Here is a 24,399-nt window from a genome sequence, read left to right on the forward strand (position 1 = left end):
GTGCGACACTCATAAAGATCCATATTTCTACACAATATACTATATCATATAATATCATTTAATATAATATAATATATATATATACACAGTAAATACACATTACTTTTTTGTACTCAAACTATATTTTGAGGGAGGATGTTGATAATGCTTGCATAGAACAAAATATTCTTTGAATTAAATACATAATAGACGTTGCTGTTAAGCTATTAATTTGTCAAAATAAATATGATTATCTTTACATATTTTTATATTTGTTCTTTTGATATATGAATGAGAAAAGAAGGGAATATCAAGAAGGAGAGCAGTGCTGACAAAAACTGGACAAATACAATAAAAAAGCAAACATAACACAGATCAGAAAATAAACTTGTGGCTTCTCCTTATAACAACAAATAATACTGGCCTTAGAGACATGGATCTTTTTCAATAACAAAATACATAACTATAAACATTTATAATAAATATGCTTAATATATAGATATGAACTGTATAACAATATATATGTATATCTGTCTTTTTCTATACATATATACGTACATAAAAAAAGGTGCACTTGTTTAAATAATATCATCTAGAAGATGCGGGGTAGCTACCCAGTCCAAAGTCCGTGGCTCAGAAGCTGCCATTATCATGCACATGAACTGCTTGCCAGTTCTCTTGTCAATAGGATAAATAGTGGTAGGGGTGAACCTTCTGTTGCTCTCCACAAATTCACATAGTTTCTGGTACACTTGGGGGTACTCATGGCGAAGAAACACCCCACGAATCCTTAGCTCCCGTTGAATGTTGATGAAACAAATCTCCCTAGCTTTTCTCCCCTCCTCACCTTCCTTGTCGATGTCAGCTGTACCTGGTGGTGGAGTGAGGATTAGCGTCTCCATATCACTATCCTTCCTATGAACCTTCCTCTCTGGGCTGTAAGAAGCTAAAGCAACCTTGGCATACTTCCTGACGGTTGGGGCTTGGACCCTTGGTGATGGTCCGTCAGGCACTTGTTCACCAACAGCAATGGATACATTCAAGAGAAAACATTCATTGGGGTCGTATTCCTTACCCGCCTCCTGGAGCTCCTTACAGTACTCCCCAAGATTATCCCTGAAGCCCTCTAGTTCACGTAAGGACAGGTATGTTGGAGACATCAAGAGGCTTTCTAGACCAAATTGAAGGAAATTTGTTGAAGATCCTGGATTCGGAAATCCTAAAAATAGGACTCCTCTTCCTCGAGACAAGTATCCTACTTTGGCTATACGTGAGAAAGCTTTGTGAACCTCTGTAGTTTCCCGACAGTACTTAATGATGTGGCGACACACACTGCCAATACGCCCATAGAGACAGCTCTCCTTGTGAACGTCCCAGTCTTCTCGGCGGCAGTTGCGGGAGCAGTAGTATGTGTAGCAGCTGTGGCAGGATTTAAAGTAGAGGCAAGCGTTAAACAATGTTTCTGTACGACGACATTTATTGTTAGAACACATCATTGTGTCATCCTCATCTGGGCTCTGATCAGGGGAACACTCCTCAGTACTTCGAAGTCCATCACAACTCTCCGTGTCTCTTAAGGAGTCAGGATCTATTTTTATGGACGTGGGTTGTTTGTCAAGGGGCATACTGCTCTCGGATCCTGCCTTCGAATCTTTTCTTCCTGATGATACTGCCTCTTCTTCATCAATAAGCTTCTTGAGTTGATCCAGCAGATCTTCACTGGGCCTTCTGCTAGCTGGTGGTTTGTAATCAATGACCAGGTCAGCTAAAAGCTCATCAAGCTGTTCTAAGCTTTGTTGGAGTGAGGTGCTGTGGTGTGTCTTTTCTTTAGTGGATTCCATTGATAAGGACATTTTCTCACGATGAGCAGACTGTTCATCTGGAGCACTTTTAGAATCCAGAACATCCCAACTGGCAGAACGTGCTTCTGCTCTAGTACCCTTGCCAGGTTTAATATCATTGTCTGTGATCGTGATCTCAGGGGTAATAAACCATTGTTTGCTTGAGGTGCTCCTAGCATCAGTCGGGCTTTTGTCAATCAGGGAATTTTCAGACAAAGACAGAGCTGCATAGCGTCTAGGTGAACTCGAAAGGTTAACAACTACAGGTTTTGGCCTTTCATTTGTGGACAAAGTTTGTTTCCCCTGACAAAGGAGATTCTCATCGCTTTTCCCACGAGGCACAGGCTGTTCCCTCTCTACATGAGTGTTGAGGATGTTGTCCCAAGATCTAGAGTATGGTCTTGGGTCAGCTACTTGCCTTGTAGGCTCCATACATGGGTTGGTGTACCAAGGTGCAGGCATTGGCTCTTGTCTAACTCTTGTTGGTGTCACCTGGGAGGTGTAAGAAGAGGGATAGTGTGTGGAATAGCCAGACACATCTGAGCCATACCAGTCATCTGATTGTGGCTGAACCACACGAGCATGGCGCCTACCCTCTGTGTAATACGCCCGAGCTGGATGATGATGTTCCATTGGTGGCACATAGGGATCACCCATGTAGAAAATCCTTGGGGGGCCTGTTTGAATCTGATATGTCCTGGGGTCATCCCCATAGAACGTTCTCGCTGGAGGCGTCTGTATTATGTATGGTCCTGGTTCATTTGCACCATAGGATTTTGGATATACAGGTGCAGAATATTGATAGGGGTCAATTTCTGTAAAATATGGCCTGGCAGGTATAGAGTGAACCATGCGTGTCCTTGGATCTTGGACATAGTGTACTTTGGGAGAATAGGTTTGGCTCGGAATGCTGTAACGATCATCCTGATAGTAAGTTCTTGTAGGAGCTGAAGATCCATATTTCCCCATATCCTCTGCATAGAAGAATTTAGTTGGCACATTGGGGCTTGAGTGAGCCCTTCGTTCCCTTCCATAATGTTCCTTTGACTCCTGTTGAGAAGGCATCCTTTGAAGTGGGGTCTCCATTGGCAGCATGTAACTGTTTGGCATACTTTGGGAATACTGGTAAGTAGGCCTGTATTCACCTGTGAAGGATTCAGTGGGTGTTGGTGTTCTGGAGGTGGAATAGTGGCGAGGTACTGTAAGACTCCGACTGCCACTACTGGGATATTTCTGCCAGGGTATATCCACCCTTGGAGTTGATGATTTTTGCCCACGTTGCTGCAAAGCTGCTTCATCAGGCTTAATGTCCACTCTACATCGTACATGAGGACTAGTGGCAGGTTTATCCGGCCTTCCCTCTTCCAAGCCTTCAGGCACATAAACAGGAGAGTACCTGCTGGTATCAGTCCTCTGTGGCTGTAGTTTGATGGGATGTACCTCATGGATTAGTGCCCGAGTTGCTGCATAGGAGGATTCTCTTCTTGGAGACACCTCTGGCTTCCACTGAGGTTGCCTTGGAGACCTCTGAACTTCCCTACCCCTCCTTGTCACTGGAGGGGAACCATCAATCGTTACAGGAGTCAGATTGGTCTGGGCTCGTGGAGCACTTCTTGATCTGGTCCGCCTCTTATGTTCTGTCACAACAACCTCACCAGCCATTTCAGCAGTAAAAGGCTGAGGGGTCAGTCTAAAGTTATATAGGTCTGGGGAAGAAAAGCGATGAACTCCATGCCCTTGTTGTTGGGCTAAGGCATTCCAGGCAACTTCTGGGTTTGCCGCATATCTGTCAGCCCTTCTATATGGGTAGTCCATTTCGATTGTGTTATATTTGGGCTTGCCTGGAGACTTAGTATCAAATATGTGGCAGTGCCTTTTTTTGTCGTTCTGTTTGTACTCCAGTGTGCTAATGCATGTGGAATCACATTGTTTAGAGGAATATTCAGACTTGATGTGGTTAGAGAGGAAATTCACTTTAACAGCTTGATACACAGTAGATTCCAGTATGATGGGTGGATCTGTGCGTGTCATTGTAATGGAACTACTTTAGTTTCCTCCATAAAATCATTTTTAGGTTAGCATACCCTGTAAAAGAAAATGAAAGAAAACAGGATCAATTTTATGTTCTATTAGCTTGTATTTTTTAAAACTGTAAATAAATGTAACGTAAATGTTAATACATATATAGTATGTTATACTTGGCCTCACCAAGTTTACATATAAAATACCATCATCATAAGTAGAACCTAATCATAAGCTTTTAGAGGTGTATTCTAGGTCTGTAACTATCAATTAAATTAGAAATTGAGTAACCTGCCAATTATTTTGAGAGTTAATCGAGTAGTCAGGCATTGTTTTTAAAAGTCTAAACAATAAAAATGGACTTAACAATAATGTACCATTTCCTTAAGAAGACTCCAAAATACTTTACTGGTAAAAGACAAAGAAAAGCATTTTCTTCGTCTTAAGTTAAAGTTAAAAATTTGTGGCCGAAAAAAGAATGACAGAAAAAACAAGTGCAGGAGGGCTTTTCTAATTGTACTGTGCTTCTTAGGCAAATAACTATTTCAGATTTTACATTTTCATCAATTTAATGTAGGTTAAAACAATAAAACTGTCAGTTTTGTGCTGACTTAGACATAATACGGTAATAGTTAAGAAGTCCACAATGATTATTTGAATGTTCTATAAGAATAACAATAAGAAAAGCCCAAAATGTTTCATTTTACTGTGTAACTTGAATGAATTTTTTTTTTCTTATTATTATTACTGTCATAAATACTGTATATTAAGTACATAAAAGTGATGTGCTTTTAATTAAAACCTAATTGAAATACAAACTTCACTTATAAACAACCATTACGTGGTAAAAGTGTTGGTTATTCAAAAGACTTTACTGGTCTATTTTAATTATCAAATTTATCCGATTTTATTGAATATTCACTGCAGCCCTTTTCACAAAAGCTCTAAGACACAAGTTATAAACAGATTGAGAATGTTGGGAACAATGTTGACAATAGAATTAAGGGACAGCGTGCACCACACAAGCTAATTCGCCATTACTCGTACACCTTTGCTCTGATTTTCCCCATACTCTTCCTCAGAAGATAATTGCACTCACCCTGAGTGACACTCGCCCCAAGTATTTAATTATCACTGTGACTGTGAAGCTGCGGTTGTCACACTGTCACAAAGCTGTCGTAAGTTGGAGCCTGACCTTTTATGCAACATTGTAATGACCGATATAAAAAGAAACATATGAGTGATGCATGTATAAGGAAATAACTGCCTTAAGAGTGCTCCCTTGTAGAAAAGAGGAAGCCTCACAGATGGAGTCTCAGGGGTACACACAAAAAAACCCAAATATCTACTGGTTGATTAACTGGCATGGAAACCTATTCCACTAGTCTGTTCAATGTTCAGTGTTTAGAGTTCGCTTAGACTTTGCTTTTAACTGACTTGGACTTCAGACTAAAACCATTTTGCTCTCAGTGATCCTGTACCTTAAAAATGTTTACTTATTAAGACAAATGATTGAACATTCCATTTTGTCACTAACAAAACAATCATAACACTACTGAAAGTTTACTAAATGTTTCTGTAGTGTCTTTTCAGTAGTGTTCCACTTTTTTTGAGCATAATTTAAAAATTTTAGCCAGACTAGCAAACACAGCTTTGAACTGTACTCAGATGAAATCATATTTTCATTAAAACACAAAAAAAAATACTTAAGTTTTGAAGACGTGTTTCAGTAGTGACAGTTCTTAACATTACACACTGATTTTCAGACTTTGAGACACATTTACTTCAAAACAGTGGGATCTAACTGCTCACCATGTGGTCATGAGGGACAGGGATGCAGTCTCACTTCCTGCTCTAAAATACAGGGGTGTGGCTAAAATAAGGCTCCACCTATTGGCTACAGCTCTTTCAGTAGCTATATGAAAACCTTTTTTACTTGTGATAAGTCTAAATCTTTTAACTTCACTTAAAACAGATGAAAAAAAAAACAAATAAAACCAAGATTTAAAAAAGCAAAAACAGTAATATATTTTCATTTTATATTAGATCTATTCATTTTGACTGTATTTTGCCTTTTACTATGCTTATTAATGCATTTTCTTTAAACAGATCATAACAATATTTGATCTTTGTAAATAAATAGGTCTGAATATATATATTTTTTTAAATAGGCCCTTTTTCATCATTATTATAACTCATTCGCTCAGATTTCTTGACATTCTGTTACAGCATATGTGACATGCGACAGGATGCATGCATTTGGAAAAAATGCAGGTGGTTGCTACTGGATATAGTTACCCTAGCAACAGAATCTCACTATAATTACAAATCATATGGCAAAGCCCATGTGAAGTGTACCTGTGTTCCCCTGAGACTATGAAACAGAAAGGACTTTCCATTAGGTGAAACGTACTGATATAGCATTTCACACTGTAAACATTAGTTAAATGTATACAGTCTATATGCAAATTCTCCTTCTTTTCAGCCAGTTCATTTCTCCTGGGTGCTGCCTGAAACGTAATATGCAGCACAGTAATCAGTCTATGGCAGACCCTTTGAAGAGCTCTGGCTCATCTTGTCATTTTCAGAGGCTAAAGAATTCTAGGGATAAACAGCTTCAGACTAAAGCTCATAAATGATATTTTTGACAATCTGACACAAAATATTAAAGGATTAAAAAAAATACTTATGTACATGGAGACCAACTGGTTGTTTCTTAATCAGGATGCAGTTTGCGTTGTCTGTCAGATAAGGTCAATTATATAGCGATTTTACCACAAAAAACACTAAGGGATTTGGGTAACTAATGCAAGGGCAACTTGACATGTCAAAAATATATCCAGCAATCTTTTAAGACTTACTAGCATGTACTCACTATTTACATTCGTATTGTTTTTTTACCTTGTCTTGTTTTTAAAATGGTAGCAGAGGATATCTTTCTGTAGTATTAGTGCTTTTATTACAGGTTACATCATATTCCCCATTTTGTTATGAAATAACTCATGACTTGGGGGAGACCCCTCCTAATTCATGTCTAACTCAGGGGCATAGCAACATGGGGTCTGGTGGCAATGCCAATAAAAACGTTCTTATAATACAGGTTGAATGTAACATGCCGAATACTTGCATCATCAGACATTTATATTCACTTTAAATAAATAAAAAGTGATTGGCCAAAAATTTTCTTTGATCTTCACTCATTTTTGGCATGTGCCATCAGATAGAAATGTTCAACTTGTGTTGAGTTTAAATGTTTTTTTTTCGCTTGTTATGGTAGCAACAATGAAGTACGCTTGTTGATGGTTGTCAATCTCAATATAGCTTTCTGGCTATGCCAATGACCTAACTTGCTATAAATTTCCATCTCTACTTTCCCATTCCTGTGTTGCACTATTGCACTAGGCCAATACTGTCTGTGTTATGTACCATTATGCTTTGCTGCATTCAGCTCTTCCCTAAGACTTAACATCACATCTGCTGTCTGTATTTTCCTATGTGTCCTTCTGTCAGTCATTCTGCCCAACATCCAAATTGAAGTCTGTTTTTACCATTCATGCTACTTTGGCTGATGCTGCTACATCCAGATTCACCTGGCTGGTCAAATGGCCACCCCAACTCTATGGTCAGACTGTACTGAAGAACAGAAAGCTGTCCTTCGCCCAAAAGGAATCATTTTTACTCTACCTCAGTTCTTTCAGTGGTAAACAACACCTGTGTTCCAGACCGACACAGCGACCCCCACCACGTTTCTGTGCATCACCTTTAGTGTCTAGCCCTGTTCCCCACTTTCTCAACCTCCTGTATTTCTCATCCTTCTCCTCACTTCTCCTGTTCTTTCTCTTCTGACACTAGCCTTTTCATCTCATTTCCTGACCCCTCTCTCTTCATCCCACCCCTCTACCGTTTCATGCCACCCCTTCTCTATTCATTCTAGACCTTTCCACTTTTCTTCCAGTACTTTTGAGACCATCACTGAAACTGACACAGATGCAGAAGTAAACAGTGATAATGTGTGAATGAGCTTAATCTTTTTCAAACAGAAGAATATAATAAAGTGCAATTTGAGAAAAGTTGTGGTTGTAGTATGTTGTCTTACTTACTTTGGCCAGGAAACTGTAATTAATCTTGTTATAAAGGACAGAACTGGGAATGTCACACAAACTTCACTATCTGAGAGTTTGTAGCGAGCTTAGCCTGATGCCTTCTTCTCTGAAGCCGCATAGACTGAGGTTGTTTGAAATGGCCTGATGTATGAGAGCTGAGATGTGTTTTTCCTGAGATCTGAAGCTGTTTTGTCTGATGTCTGAGACCTGGCCATGTGGTCTAAGGATGTCCTAAAAATATAAACTGTACCATACAAACAGCTTTTTGTACAGGGATGATACCTGCTTGCAGCTTGCTATCACATCTAAAGCTTTTGCTATCACAGTCTATATCTTTTGCATTCAAATATACAACTTCTGCTTTCACAATTTACAGCTTTTACTATTAAATCTACAGCTTTTGCAGTGAATTCTACAGCTGTTGCAATGGATTCTACACTTTTGCTATAAATTCTATAGCTTTTGAAAGCAAACCTACTCTTTGGCTATGAAATCTATAGCTTTTGCAATTAATTCTACACTTTTGCTATGAATTCTATAGCTTTTGCAATGAATTCTACACTTTTGCTGTGAATTCTATAGATTTTGCAAACAAATCTAATCTTTTGCTATGAATTATATAGCTTTTGCAATCAAATCTACACTTTTGCAATGAATTCTATACTTTGGCAATGAATAGCTTTTGCAGTGAATAGCTTTCTACTCTTTTGCTATGAATTCCATTGCAATCAAATCTACAGCTTTTGCTATGCTACTGTTTCTTCTCACAACTCTATATGTCTATATATATAATCTATTCGTTATATGAAAACCAGTACACCTTAGCCCCAAAAAGATGTCAATTTGTTGTTTGCTGCTTTAAGTATAAACACAAATGCTGCTTTAAGTACAAACACAAGAGGAGGAGGAGGAGGAGGATGTTCTTTGTGAGCTGAGTCAGTGTTTCAAAAGCCATGTTTTGTCTGCCTTTGAAATGGGTTGATTACTGAAAAAAATTGGCAGAATGCATAAGGACACTACTTTTTATAGACCAAGTGAACACAGACGAAGCCTCTTCAGTAAAGAGACTTGACAAAGGGAAAACTGTGCAGTGCAGCAAAACAGACCTCAGATTTCTTAAACCCTGGCAGACTGGCAAAAAAATGAGGTACAGTATACCAGTGCCAGTGGTTTACCTTTATGTAATGGTTACAGGATCTCGGAGAGTCTCAAGAATCTTTCGAGAAGAAGCATGGAATTGATCTATCACCTCACATGTAGGTCTGTCAATCACTACATAATCACAATTATTTGAGCTGATGGCATTTATTTAGATTGCAATAATTTCCACAGCTGTTAGCGTTAACAATTATTTGCGTATGTCACAAGCAGAATGTCACCTGGGTGCGTTTTCTTCCATTGCTTTAAGGCAAATCCATGCAAATAAAAAAGCAGGAGTGAGTGATGTTTATTTATTTGAGCTTGAGCTGTTTCTATTAGCAGTTTGGAGTATCGATACTTAGGAACAAATACAGCTAATCAGCCAGTTTGACCAGTTCGGGCTTATACTTTAATAAGTGCATATAATGAACAAAAAATTATTTATTTAGCAGTTAATCATCAGCTAAAATGTCAAGACTACTCAAGTTATGTCCAATAATGTCCACATTTAGACAAACGATTACTGTCTGCAGAATTATTGTAATAAACAATATAATTGTGATCCAAATTCAGTTAAATGAAGTATCACATCTGAGTGTTGCAGAGTCTTCCCTGTAGCTTGCATTTGCCCATTTAATTACATATAATTACCATCTGGGCTAGCCAAGTGAACATGGGGAACCACTGGATGTTAACATGCCGTCTGAGCAGAAAACAGATTTTTAGCAAGGAGGGTAATAATACCATTTTGCACATCTCATGATACATCATCCAGCTCAGTGTACTAAACTGGGGCTAGTCCATAGCCGAGGAGAGGGTCTGTCAAATCTATCGACTGGCAAAATTTACAGACTAGTACCTTTCTTCTGGAAAAGCTTGTCCATTTTACTCTCTACCCTAGAGAGCAGATCTTATGTACCAAAGTTTCTTTGTTTCATTTGTATGTTCCCAGAATTCTTTGCCAGACTGAAAATCTACATTGTCATCTTTCCAATTGGTGTCTAAGTACAGTGTGTGTAGTACAGTACAAAAGTCAGAGATCACCCTTCATTCATTTAATTTTCAGTCAAAACAGTCATTAAAGAGTCATTCATTTTTATGGAGATATTTCTAAAGATTAGATATAATCTAATACAAGGGGATAGTCAAAAGAAAATAAGTGAAAAAACAATAGATTCCAAAACTGGAGTTCCTAAAATAATGAAAAGATTTTCAGTCTTAATCCTTATTAATTGGAGAAGCAATAAAAAAGGTGAAGCAATAAAAAACTGATATTCGAGGCTAACCTGCATGCAGAGTGACAAACAAAATTTCCTTCTATCCTGTATGTAGATTAAAAATTATTCCATCAGTAAGTTCTTTGCCTCTCCTTTCCACCTCTGGCTATTTTCACTTGCATTAACGAACCCTTCTCTGAAAATACGGCTCCTAATGAGCAACCAGTCTCTCCTCCGCCCACTCTATTCTCGGCGACAGACTTGTCTCACGCTGTTCTCCAGTAAACAAACTGCAGCCTCGCTTTGTATACAACCTTTCCTTGCCAAATGTGATGGCTGTCAAATGGATCCATTCAGCAGCTTGGGCTATGCACTAATTTGTGCATAATTACTCTATTTGTTACCACAGACAATGGCGTCCCTCAAAAAGGGACGGAACAAAGGCACATCCCACAGACTAAGCCCGCTCAAACTTCACTGCAGAGACACCAGCCAATAGAACTAAAACAAAACCGTGCTGCCTACAAAAGAGCAATGGAGACACCAGAGAACTACCATTCCCATACAGTGTGGTAAACGGGCAAGGCTGTGTTGGTATTTGCGACATCTACTGAGCAGGTCTGATCTGTGTCAATCTAAAAAAAAAGGCTGATCATAAACACTAGAAAAAATCCTCTCATTGGCTCCCTCCTGTGAGTTCTCTCGGAGGACCATCTGCTCAGGCTGATCTGGCAGCACCCTGCCACTCCCCACCCTTCATCTAACATCGTGTCCAAATGCACAAATGTTTATCCAGACCAAATTTTTTTACAAATTCAATTTGGTTCTTAAAATGTATACAGTCTCTTCTGAAAGAATTGGAACAGCAAGGCCAGTTCTTTTTTTTTTTTGCTATACACTGAAGACATTTGGGTTTGAGATCAGAAGATGAATATGAGGTGTGAGATCTGAATTTCAGCTTATATTTTCTGATATTTACAGCTAGATGTGTTAAACAGCTTCAAACATGGCAATTTTTGTTTGATCCCAATCAAATTTTCAAGTGAGCGAAAATATTGGAATATGTGACTAACAGGTGTTTCTTGTTGCCCAGGTGTGCCCTGTTAGATTGACTGTGTAAACAGTGAATAGCTCTGAATGTCTACTCTTGGTTTGATCCCAGGGTTTCACCTGTGAAGACTATATTTGTTGTTAAAAGGATAAACCAACATAAAGACCAGAGAGCTGGCTATGGGAGAAAAGCAAGCCGTTTTGAAGCTAAGGAAAGAGGGAACGTCCATCAGAGCCATTGCACAAGCACTGGGCATAGCCAAGTGTCATGAAATCTCTCTCTCTCTCTCTCTCTCTCTCTCTCTCAATCAATTACGAGACAATTTGGAATGTCCTGCACAACAGCAGCTGATGAAAGAAGGATCTGCCCGTGATCCAAAACATCAGTCAAGCATGGTGGAGGTAGTGTCAAGACTTGGGCTCGTATGGCTGCCTCTGGAACAGGCTAACTAAACTTCATTGATGATGTAACTCATGATGATAGCAGCAGAATTAATTCAGAAGTCTACAGAAATAGTCTGTGTGCCAATTTACAGAGAGATGCAGTAAATCTAACTGGGAGGAACTTCATTATGCAGCAAGACAATGACCCAAAACACACTGCCAACACAACAAAGCACTTCATCAGGGGAAAAAAGTGGAAGGTTTTAGAGGCCAAGTCAACCACCAGAGCTTAAACCAATTGAGCATACATTTCATCTCCTGATAAGGAGACTGAGGGGAGAAATAAACAGTAAAAGCCTGGAAAAGCATCACAAAAGTAAAATGCAACAGTTTGGTGATGTCTGTGGGTTGCTGGGATGATGCAGTTATTGCAAGCAAGGGATATGCAACTTTGATCTGATGTTTGATGTTTTCAGTGTATGGCAAAAACAAAAGCATTGGCCTTGCTGTTGCAATACTTTCAGAGAAGACTGAACAGACACAGACAGAGAGAGAGAGAGAGATCACCCATGATCAACCTCACACAGTGATAGATATTCGGTCTTACATAGATATTAGCTTGGTCTGCATCACAATTTGATGAACATTTTGCAGGTGTAACATGCATAAAATATATAGTTAAATAAAGTAAAACTGATATTTTGAAGCGAACTGACCTCAAAGTCAACCTGAAATAGATGTTTTTTACTTTTTTACTTCAGTCCCTGGTCATTTTAAGCCCAATTCTTTATACCATTTGATTTAAAAAATAAAATTCCTATTTTCCCATAATCTGATTGCAATATAATGACTTTTGCCCACCTCAAAAACATCTTCACTCAGAAGTCTGTCACGGTACAGAAGGAAAATATGGTATAATTTTCAATTCATGTTTACATTGACATTTACTTGTCATTTTAACTGTTTTAGGAAATGGGTTGAGGCTAACTGGGTTAAAACTACCTCACTTTCAATGATAATACAATCAGCTCCATAATTACTGTCACGCTTGGTATAGATAGGTAAAAAAAGCCTTAATTTTTTTGTAAATTAGCCCAATCTCACTCTGAAAATACAATAAAAACACAGCACAATTACTGGTATCACTACAAATTCTTATGAACAACATGTAGCTGAAACATGCTCATTTATCTTTCACTTTTTTGTGAGGAATTGTTCAGAAACTCCATGACGTACTGTTTTACTGTGGTATAAATATGAGGTGACACAGAAGCCAAATTAGCCATTCATCAACATGAATGAACAAAATGGTGTAAAAAGAAGGATGGCTATACAGAAGAGAACCTCATCACCGCTGTTAAGTATGGTGGAGGATTTGTGATGTTTTGGGGCAGTTTTTCCTCCAAAGGCCCTGGGAACCTTTTAAGGATACATGCCATCATGGACTCCATAAAGTGCAAGGAGACTTTAAATCAAAATCTGGCTGCCTCTGAGCCTCTGAATAGCTAAAACTAAGGTCATGATTGGATCTTCCAGCAGAACAAACAGCACAGCCATCCCAGTTCCCCAACATATACCTCAGTGAAAACCTGTGGGGGGAGCTGAAGAGGAGAGTCCAAGAAAGATTATGCATCGAAGAGTGGTCTCAGATTCCTTATTCTGTATTCTTCAGTCTCAGCAAGCAATATACGAGAAAACGTGTTGCTATTATTTTGGCAAAGGGAGGCCGTACTAAATAAGAAGGTGCCAATAATTGTGATGTGGTTTTGTTTGAAAATATTTTTGGATTTTCTCAGACTAAATTTACTTCAATTAAGGGTTTTTTGCCATATTTTCAGTGTGACATTAAGCTAAACAACCACAAAGCCTTTTTTACCCGTATTTTCTAAGGAATTAATTATGCAATTATGCAGCTAATTGTACATGCTAATGACTGACAAACTCATTTTTCTCAGTAATTTCAGTTCTTCTGCTTGTTACAATTATTAAGTAACATGAAGGTTCAATAATGACACTTGAGAGCATCTTCTCTGGGAGGATGAGTTGTGAAATAAGATTAGGCTATTTTTAGAAGCCACACTGGTGTCTTCTTGTGTTCCACTCAAAGGTAAAAGTCACAGATGTCTAGTGTTTTAAAGAATTATTAATCCATTTAATTCTTTTCTCAACAGCATTTGTACTGAAAGCGTTTTCAACACTTTTACATTTGTGTTCAAATAACTCATTTTAAGCATTTTTGGTGCACTGTTGAATAACAGACATGTAACATGTCTCTAATGAAGATGCTAATAGCACTTGGTTTAAGTTACAGTTAGAGGAAAATATATTTGTCAAATTTTAAGTATCATGTATGGTACTGTGCAGACGTCTTCAGTACCTAAGCAAAGTTTAAAACCATTTATTTTGGGAGTGTCAAAAACATTAACATTAGAATAAATGCAAACATTAATGCAAGAGGAAGAACTTAGAAGAAGAAAGTTTGGTTCCAGAACACATAAATTTGTTAAATTCCATCAGCAACACATCTGATTTAACTGAGAGAAGTACTGACTGAGCCAAACCAAGTACTGAATCATAATAAGCTCTCTGGACAAAAAAAAACTGCATGCATTATTTCCTCTTTAATGCTTGGTTAAGTGTCTCTTGCCTTATTGACAATGCAAATTTTGCCAAATAAGGAATACAGCAGCCACTTGAGATGGTTCCTGTCCACTTTAGCTCCCTCTTCCACTAACTTTGTGCTTAATGTCCAAGCAGAACACAGCACTGACACTCCCACATTCCAGGATGACAAATGTAGGGTGTTTGTATGTGATGATTTAACCAGACAACACTGGAACACTAAATCACCACCAATAATTTGGAGATGCCAAGTTTTGTTCTAGCAGAATAGTCCACCAACTAAAAATATCCATTCAACAGCGTCCTGTGGATACAAACTGACCAATGATTAGACCTAGAGGATGACTAACAAAAAATGAGCAGCAAGAGATGAGCTACTGTCTCTGACTTTGCATCTGCAAGGTGAACCAACAAAGTAGGTGTGTGTAATAAATTCACAGGTAGTCCTGTAGGGGTCCTGACCATTAATGAACCACGTAAAGTGGGGCTACCAAAGTACGCAGAGCAACAGATGGACTTCAGTCTGTAATCGTAGAACTACAAATTGCACCTATATGGTAAATTAATTTGATAAAATTGACAAATCATGTAGATGGACAAGGTAGTGTACCTAATAAAGTGGACTATACATTATACAAGACTACACATTGACTATACATTCTTCATTAACTGTAAATACACTTATCAGGTACATGTACCATTTAGGTGCACTGTGTAGGTTTACAATTACTGCCTGTAGTTCATCTGCTGCACAATTCATCAGCCCCCTTCTACCCCATCGATGGAAAAAGACCACCTCAGAATTGACCAGTCTCAGCACACTAGTGATACCAGCATAGTAACAGCATGCTAGAGTGTGTTGTGTTGGTACAAGTGCCTCTCATTCAGTCATGAGTTGTATAACCTGCAACAAGTATAACCTTTAATTTATTGTGATCAGGCCTGTCACAATTATTACATAATCACTTGATCAGCTTATTCAAAAATAACTGTTTTAAAAATAATTTAGAGTAAAATACTATAATTAAATAATAATAAAAATAAAATACTTATAATACGTGTAGTCTTGACTCCAAAACATAAACCAATAAAACTCACAATTTAAAGTATTTTAAGAACAAAAACTTACACTCAATGGTCACTTTATTAGGTACACCTACCTTGTATTTACACTTCAGGTACACTTACCATATAGGAGCACTTTGTAGTTCTACAATTACAGACTGTAGTCCATCTGTTTCTCTGCATACTTTTATAGCTCCCTTTTACCCTAAGCATCAATGGTCAGGACCGCCACAGGACCACCATAGAGCCGGTATTATCTGGGTGGTGGACCACTCGTACCAGCGCAACACAAACTAACACGCCACCGCCACGTCAGTGTTACTGCAGTGCTGAGAATGATCCACCACCCAAATAGTACCTGCTCTGTGGTGGTTCTGTGGGGGTCCTGACCATTGAAGAACAGAGTAAAGGTGGGATAACAAAATATGCAAAGAAACAGATGGACTAAATTTTGAAACAAAGTACACCTGTATGGTAAGTGGAGCTGATAAAATGGACAACAAATATAGATTAAAGTTAGATGTACCTAATAAAGTAGTGAGTGTATGATGACTCGGTAAGTTTCTCTACTACAAAGCACTTCACACCAAACCATCCTAAATGACTTTGTTTATATCTTAGCCAATTATTAATTATGCATTATAAAATTTGAAAAATTTCTTTCTTTACACAAAGCCAGACCTGATTTAGGTTCTTTAATTATAGAGTATATTATAGAGTATATGGGGAAAATGGTTTCATGGTGCATGGACACACAGGTGTTTGGGTGAAGGTCCCTAAGAAGTAACAGTACCTATTCACCACTACACCACTGTCTAGCCTTTAATCAAAAACAAACACCACCACTGCACCTGCTACACTCATATTAGTGCAACAAACTGTGTAGCAACAGATGGGCTACAGTCAGTAATTGTAAACCTGCTGTATTCACTTATATGGTAGTGTTTCTAATATAATGGACAGTACAAGGAAGGTAATAAACTGGCAACTCAGCATATACTGACCATGTTTTCTGATGAGTTCATACTCTCAAGGTCCATGCAAATTATACAGGCTTGCACAATGCTGCACTTGTTAATGGAGCAGGTGCTGAGAGCAGCATAACAGCAACACAGTAATTTGGTTGGTATTGTAAGTCTACCTAGTAGTAATGAGGTCATCTGAAACTGAGAGGTCATCCTACTATCGCCAGATTTCTACTATAGTAAGAGACTCCAAGTTGTTCAACATAAAACTGGGATTGCACCTCTAACCATACTGTAGCTGTCAAAATGGGAAAAGTAAGATATAAACAAAAACCTCCTGGTAAGCACAGCTTGACAGTACTGTGCAAAAGACAGAGACCACCCTTCATTTATTTAATTTCCAGTCAATTAACTATGAGTTATTCATTTTCAGGAGATACTTATGAAGATATTAGATATAAGGGGAAGTGAAAAAAAAGAAGTTTCCAAACATTTTTAAAGGATACAGAGAAAACAGGAACAACCCTTAACTCTTAATAGCCTAGTAGACCACCAAAGCTGTCAACATCAGATAATCAGTACTTAAACCTTTCATCTTTGAGAGGAGATAATCAAGCTATGCTCTTGCTTCAGATCTGAAAAAATCCACAGGAGTTTCTGTCCATCCTTCCACTGTGGGAAGACAACTCAACACTAAGAGTCTGAAAGGATGTGCAGCTGTCAAGAAGATATTACTGACAAAAGGAAGTAGACAAAAAATAAAATTTGCAAATCAAACAAGGATCTCAATATCATTGAAATTATGTGGATTGTGACAAGTAGGAAGTGCAACCAACTTCCAAGACTGAACTTTCGAGGTGTGCAAAAATATTAATTTTTCTTTGAAAATATTCCTTTTTCTATTTCTTTGAAAAACTGAAAGCAAGTCTCCTGAAAGGAATGGAGGCTGTAATAAAAGGCAAAAACTGAACACACTAAATATTGAAAAATCTGATTCATCTGACTTATTTAGTTGTTGAGGCTTCTGTGTATTTCTGTGCTAAAAAATAAGTAATTAATTTTCGTTTTGACTGGAAATGAAATAAATGAAAAGGTGGTCACTGACTTTCGCCTAGTATTGTATATTTTGTAAAATATTTTGTGAAAGTGAAGCTGTGCGGATCTTCACTTTGCTCATTTTGCCCTTGGTTTGATTATTGATGCCACTTGATTTGATATTTCATTTCCTGACACATTTACAGCTTGAATTCATTTCATTTCTTTCTTATTTCCTCCTCATTCCTTCATCGCCTGGTTACCCATGGCTGGTCTTATTAATTTCATCGCTATCAGATATGCCAGCGCGCTGCCCAGTTTACAGCCTTGTCTTAGCCCAGTGTCTGTGCTGTCAGTCAATCTGCTACCCCCAATCTCTAATCTCTATAATCCACCCCTACCCCTGAACATGGGAGGTCATCTAATACAGGAGAAATCAGGCCATGCCTAAAGCATAACAAAACCTTCATGTGTCTTTTAGCGTGGCTCTGGAGCACGTTAAATTGTACAGTTCAAGGTTTAAGCCTAAAGCACCAAACAGATAAAGAAGTAAATAAAGTGTGGATGCTTACACTGTGGTTTTATTTTTGGCACCATCACCCTTCATCCCTTCCTGAGAAAATGACAACCCACTCATGTCTAGTTGAGTGCAAGCAAAAAAACTGCATGGCGTACTTGGCAAAAACCCATAACCACAAGCCCCTTCTGAATAAACACCCTGAATCATGCTTTGTTGGAGCTCCCTGACCCACATCAGTAAACAGAGGGAAGTCAGTGCCAAGGGGAAAATAGCAAATTCATATTTGTGTGGGCCCAACTGTCCTTTGCCCACGGGAAAGTGCAAACAAAGTAAAAATAACCAGTGACATAAAGGCCTAAAAAGAGTGACAGTGTCCTCGAATGATTCAAGGAATGCACTCATACAAACACAGTCGCATATGGACTATTACCACATGAACAGACCTTTGCCTGGTGCTATAATATTGAACTACAGTAAATCTTTTTTTTTTTCCTAAGAGGCAATTTGCATGTTAAGGGGGTTAGGCTGGCTTTACATGGTTAAACCTCTATGCAATTTAAGTTAAAACTAAATTACATGAATTGCATAACGTAAAGAATCCTGCAACTCATTTGAAACTCAGCTGCAACAGTTGCAAGCGTCTCAACTGTAATGAACAAGTCTAATTAAAAAAGGCAATAACGCATCATGTAAAAACATTGGAACAACATTTTTTTTAAACCAATGTTTTCACCAGATCCGGGGACAAAACAATAAATTAGAAGATGGTTTATTGGGTAGCTGAAAAGGACGTCTTGCTTACTGACAAAAGGTTGGTCAGTTTTTCCATTTGTCAATTTGCTGAGCCATGTGAACAAATATAAGTTTCGGTAGCCAGCTAAAACTAAGTGCTGCTGAAACACCTGCTTGTGCCACCATTATTCTGCTTTGTTAGCCTGCTATTGTGATCTACATGACTACATTCATTTTGTCCTCTAATAATTCTCCATAATTTTTGAATCCTTTGGGATCCAAAAGGAAGAAAGGGAGACAGAGATACAGTCCATGATGATAACCGTAACGGCTATGTAAACGTTAACTGTCAAGGGCTTAACTTTCACAAAACAGATTAATAACTCAAGTATATAGTAAAGGACCCCAGACAGATAAAAAACAGATACAGATATAAAATGACATCTGGAAAAATTCTATGAGGATGATGAAAATGATGCAAATATGTAAATAACATGTCACGGCAAGACAGATATGATGTATCAAAAAATGCAAGCTTCTTATTTGGCTGTCTAGTAGAGTAACTTAATTTGTTGCGTGCAAGTTTGCTTTTGAATAGTTTTGCGTAACTGTCAAGTTGCAGGCAACTCACACCTTGCAAGTGGTTACGTGAAAATTTCACTATACAGTAGACATTATTAACATTCTTTTTTGTCCACCGTTTTCGTGATAAATCATAATATGATTTTCTGAGTATGTCCAGACATGCAGCCTCAAGTGCCGTGAAAAGGATGACAAGTTCAGAAACTAATGCCCTGTAGCAGCGTAAAGCAACATCGCTCTTAGGAGATATTTGGTGCATTCTGATGCACTCTGAGAATAAAATACATTGCTGAGGAATTATTGCATTCATTCAGTTCACTGTCAGCTATGCAAAAACATGGTCATATCCAAACATTGTACTGTTTTCTAGGCATGTTGACTTATTTGCTAATTGCAAGCATGTTGCTTACCATACCTAAAGGTCAGTGCGTACAAAATCTTTTGAGACCCCCACATCTATTACCAATCGAGGCCATTCTAAAAATTTTGCCCATCATGGCTCCATAATGACACGTTGCGCTTGGACCCATGATCCCTATTTGCGATGTCGTTTGTAAATGGCCATTAAGCTCTCAGAGCAGTTACAGTCCACAGAAATCAACAAAATCAATTTCAGACAAAACCAAAGTGGTAGATGATTGTCTTGGCTGCAAACAATGATATTTTACACATTAACCTTTCCGCCCACTGTTCAAAAGCTTTTGAAGAAGCTATTTGAATACGAGACAAATGAAACCAAGCTCACTGCTCGCAAAATGTGGATCTCATTTCACGTTTCTTTAAATGTTATATATCAGAGATATCAGAAGTACTGATATAAACTGGAATGGATTTTGTTCTATTAAAAAACACTGCAACAGCAGGCTCCTGAGTGGCTCAACAGACTAAGCGTTGGCACATAAGGAGATCCCCACTTCAATCCCCAGTGATGCCACAGCCATCCATAGCCAGAGGCTCAAAGGAGAATTGGGCTTCCTTCTCCCCATCACTCAATGTGATGCTAGGTGTCTGTTAATTGACGTAACAGAAATGGCAGTCAGCTTTCTTCTCTAGGCATACTGAGCTGTCCAATGACATTGTGTTAGTGACAGTTCAGAAAAAAAAAGGAATAGAGGCTGAGTTCACGTGTCCTGGACGAAGCACATGCTTGCCTTCACTCTTCCAGCTTGGCAGCAGCATGTAATGGGGAGGGGGAGACCTAGCTAGCGGGTAGGAATTGGCCAAGACAAAAAAAAAAAAAATTATATGTATATATATATAAACATACTGTACTTTTAATGTAAGTCAGTGGAACCAGACTTTTTACCAGACTTTTTTGTTGAAATTTACACACAATGTAAAGTGTAACAGGCATTTTAAAATTATGTCAAAGACTGAAAAACGTCAAAAATGGAGCGACATATATATAATTATATTCCTGAGGGAGACAACAACAAAAATAAGAAAACAATGCATGTAAATGTACAACAAGATTTTGTTGACTTGTAATCTGAAAATAATTACATCTTTCTGCGAACTGTAGTGCATAATTTCTATCTAATTGCTGAGTTTAACATTCTGGGAAAAATAAAACATAAAATGTGCCATAAACTTTGCACAGGCCACATTTTATGTTTTTTTTCCAATATTTTAAATTCGGTAAAGAAGCAGTAATTGTGCATTAAAATGAAGATTTAAAGAAGAAAAATCAACAAAATAGCATTTGACCAGGGGTGCCCAAACTTTTGCTTCCGACAGTATAAAATAAAGAAAATTCTTAGTAGAATATTATTTGTTAATTATACTTTCACCAGGTGTTGCCATCTTGAATTGAAAAAGCGACGTGAACGCTGACATTTCTACCTAGGTGTGGTGCAAAATCCACAATACATATACCATAAAACCTGTGAATCTCTCTCAACCCTAGAAAGAGAGAGAGAGAGACAGACAGAGAGGGAGAGGGAGAGATAGAGAGAGGGAGAGAGAGAGATATGAACACTGCAAGCCGTCATACTGTAAATAACCTAAAGGAATATAAATCTATTTTCTGTGTTTCTGCCACTGCAGCATGTAGACTCTGCACATTTCAGTCTCTCCGGCCACTACAGTCGTGTTCTGTCACCGCATGACGTATAGCCCTACAGCATCCCGCACCACGTGACACTAGTGCACAATTTCATCACGCATCATTAGAGGTTAGTCCAGTTTCACTAGTAGGATGTCCCCTGCCTGCGGGCAAACCTGTGAAAACCGCTCATTTCTCATTTCCCGCTGAATCTTTAACACTGAATCGAAAAAAAGATTCATTATTGTTATCGCGCGCTTAACTTAGCTTACAGTTGTTAGCCAAGGCAAATATTTCGAGTCAGTCTTAACGGAGCCCAGTATTTCTGAACGCACACGGTATTCTTCACGTATAAGCCATGAACATGCACTCTAGCGGCTTTCACAGCTGTACATCCCAGAGTGAACACGCATGTATCTGTATGCTGACTAAAGTCATGATTTCGTGAATATAAATGTTCGACTTTCACTCGTTAAAATGACTGAATCTGCAGGTCTAAAAGGTTCCTGTGTTAACGGACACTGTGATGGAGGTGAGAGACTGAAAGTGGCGTCCTACTCTCCTGCTTCATGTTCGACTGTTCCGTTCCACCTTAAATGCTGCAGCAGTGCAACTGCTTAAGGTGGAACGGAGGATTCGAATACGAAGCAGGTTCGTATGATGGATTTGGTACAGAGGAACTGAAAACGCTGTTCCTTCGTCATATTCTCATCTGTGCTGATGAAGCAAGCGACGATGCATCAGAGTGATGTAGCTACAGCTCGACGCTCTTACCGCTTTAATCCATCCGCCGAGACCACGATTATCCATTTTCGTCCCCCGAATGATGCAGAGGTGCTACAGTGCGGTGCTGTTTGATGAACGCTGCATTTTAATGCGAGGGAATCGACGTTTATCCGCCTTATCGGTCAATCATGTCGTCCTCCACGCCTTAGCGTGTAGCTGTGCGTATGTTTAGCAGCGCATACGTAGCGTTACTACCAGCTCTCAGCTCAGGATACCCGGCGTTTCCAGAGCGTCTGGGGTGCCTTTTAAAAAGGGGCGTGTCAAAAGGCAGCTCGTGCGAACAGATTTGGGCGCGCGTTTTCTTGTGGGCAGTGGTCATCAGTGTGCCAGTGGGGGTGGGCAATATCACAGATCTTCCTGATGATCCCACAAACAGTTTAACTGAGTGATCCTTACAGAAAAGTCGTGTGCATTTCACGTATGATCACATGTGAAGCGTTTAAAACAAGACATAATGTGAATAGTATGTGATCACATGTAGCATCATGTCAATATATGTTAATATGTGACATAATCTCAATTATATGGTCAGGTGACAATGTCAATATTGTGATTACATGACATAATGTCAATAATGTATGATCACATGTGACAATGAGGATTATGTAATCGTGTGACAATATCAATTATATGCTAAGTCAATAATATGTAATCACATGTGGCATAATATTAATATGCGATTCCATGACAGTGTCAGTAATACGTGATCATGGGACATAATGTCAATGATATGTGATTGTAGGACATAAGGTCAGTAACATGTGATCGTAGGACATAAGGTCAGTAACATGTGATCGTAGGACATAATGTCAATATTATGTGATTATGGGACATAATGTCAATAATATGTGACCATGAGACATAATGTCAATAATATGTGTGACCATAGGACATAATGTCAACAATATGTGACCATGAGACATAATGTCAATAATATGTGTGACCATGGGACATAATGTCAATAATATGTGACCATGGGACATGATGTCAATAAAATGTGTAACCATGGGACATAATGTCAATAATATGTGACCATGGGACATGATGTCAATAATATGTGTGACCATGGGACATAATGTCAATAATATGTGACCATGGGACATGATGTCAATAAAATGTGTGACTATGGGACATAATGTCAACAATATGTGACCATGGGACATAATGTCAATAATATGTGACCATGGGACATGATGTCAATAATATGTGTGACCATGGGACATAATGTCAATAATATGTGACCATGGGACATGATGTCAATAAAATGTGTGACTATGGGACATAATGTCAACAATATGTGTGACTATGGGACATAATGTCAACAATATGTGTGACCATGGGACAATGTCAGTAATGTGTGAATGTGATTACATGACATCATGTAGTCATGTGCCATAATGTCAATAATATGACCACGTGTGACATAATGACAATTATGTGATCATGTGACCAGGTTAATAATATGTGATCATGTAACACAAAGTCATGTATATAATCACATGTGACATAATGTTAATATATGTAAAAATATGTGGCATAATCCTAGTAATATGTGGTCATGTGACAATGTCCATAATATGTGATCATGTGACAATGTCAGTAATACGTGATCGTGGGACATAATGTCAATAACGTGATTGTGGGACATAAGGTCAGTAATATGTGATCGTAGGACATAATGTCAATAATATGTGTGACCATGAGACATAATGTCAATAATATGTGACCATGGGACATAATGTCAATAATATGTGTGACCATGAGACATAATGTCAATAATATGTGACCATGGGACATAATGTCAATAATATGTGTGACCATGGGACATAATGCCAATAATATGTGTGACCATGGGACATAATGTCAATAATATGTGACCATGGGACATAATGTCAATAATATGTGTGACCATGGGACATAATGCCAATAATATTTGTGACCATGGGACATAATGTCAATAATGTGTGTGACCATGGGACATAATGCTAATAATATGTGTGACCATGGGACATAATGTCAATAATATATGTGTAACCATGAGACATAATGCCAATAATATGTGTGACCAGGGGACATAATGTCAATAATATGTGACCATGGGACATAATGCTAATAATATGTGTGACCATGGGACATAATGTCAATAATATGTGTGACCATGGGACATAATGCTAATAATATGTGTGGCCATGGGACATAATGTCAATAATATGTGTGACCATGGGACATAATGCTAATAATATGTGTGACCAGGGGACATAATGTCAATAATATGTGACCAGGGGACATAATGCCAATAATATGTGTGACCA

At 38.3% G+C, this 24,399-nt stretch overlaps 1 protein-coding gene across 1 annotated transcript; it reads right to left on the reverse strand.

Moving 5' to 3' along the window:
- Positions 1 to 557: 557 nt before the first annotated feature.
- ajm1 (apical junction component 1 homolog) lies at positions 558 to 22,202 on the reverse strand. Its single transcript, XM_036580923.1, has 2 exons — positions 22,076 to 22,202; positions 558 to 3,905 (listed from the first exon to the last, which is right to left on the reverse strand). The coding sequence occupies exon 2, from the start codon at positions 3,849 to 3,851 to the stop codon at positions 558 to 560; it is 3,294 nt and encodes a 1,097-aa protein (XP_036436816.1). The 5' UTR covers positions 3,852 to 3,905; positions 22,076 to 22,202.
- Between the last annotated feature and the right edge of the window lie 2,197 nt (positions 22,203 to 24,399).

The sequence above is a fragment of the Colossoma macropomum genome, unplaced genomic scaffold, assembly GCF_904425465.1.
Source record: "Colossoma macropomum unplaced genomic scaffold, Colossoma_macropomum, whole genome shotgun sequence".
NCBI classification, from domain to species: domain Eukaryota; kingdom Metazoa; phylum Chordata; class Actinopteri; order Characiformes; family Serrasalmidae; genus Colossoma; species Colossoma macropomum.

Excerpts from the sequence above, each read along its gene's own strand:
- ajm1 (XM_036580923.1), bottom strand. The coding sequence starts at position 3,851 with ATGACACGCACAGATCCACCCATCATACTGGAATCTACTGTGTATCAA.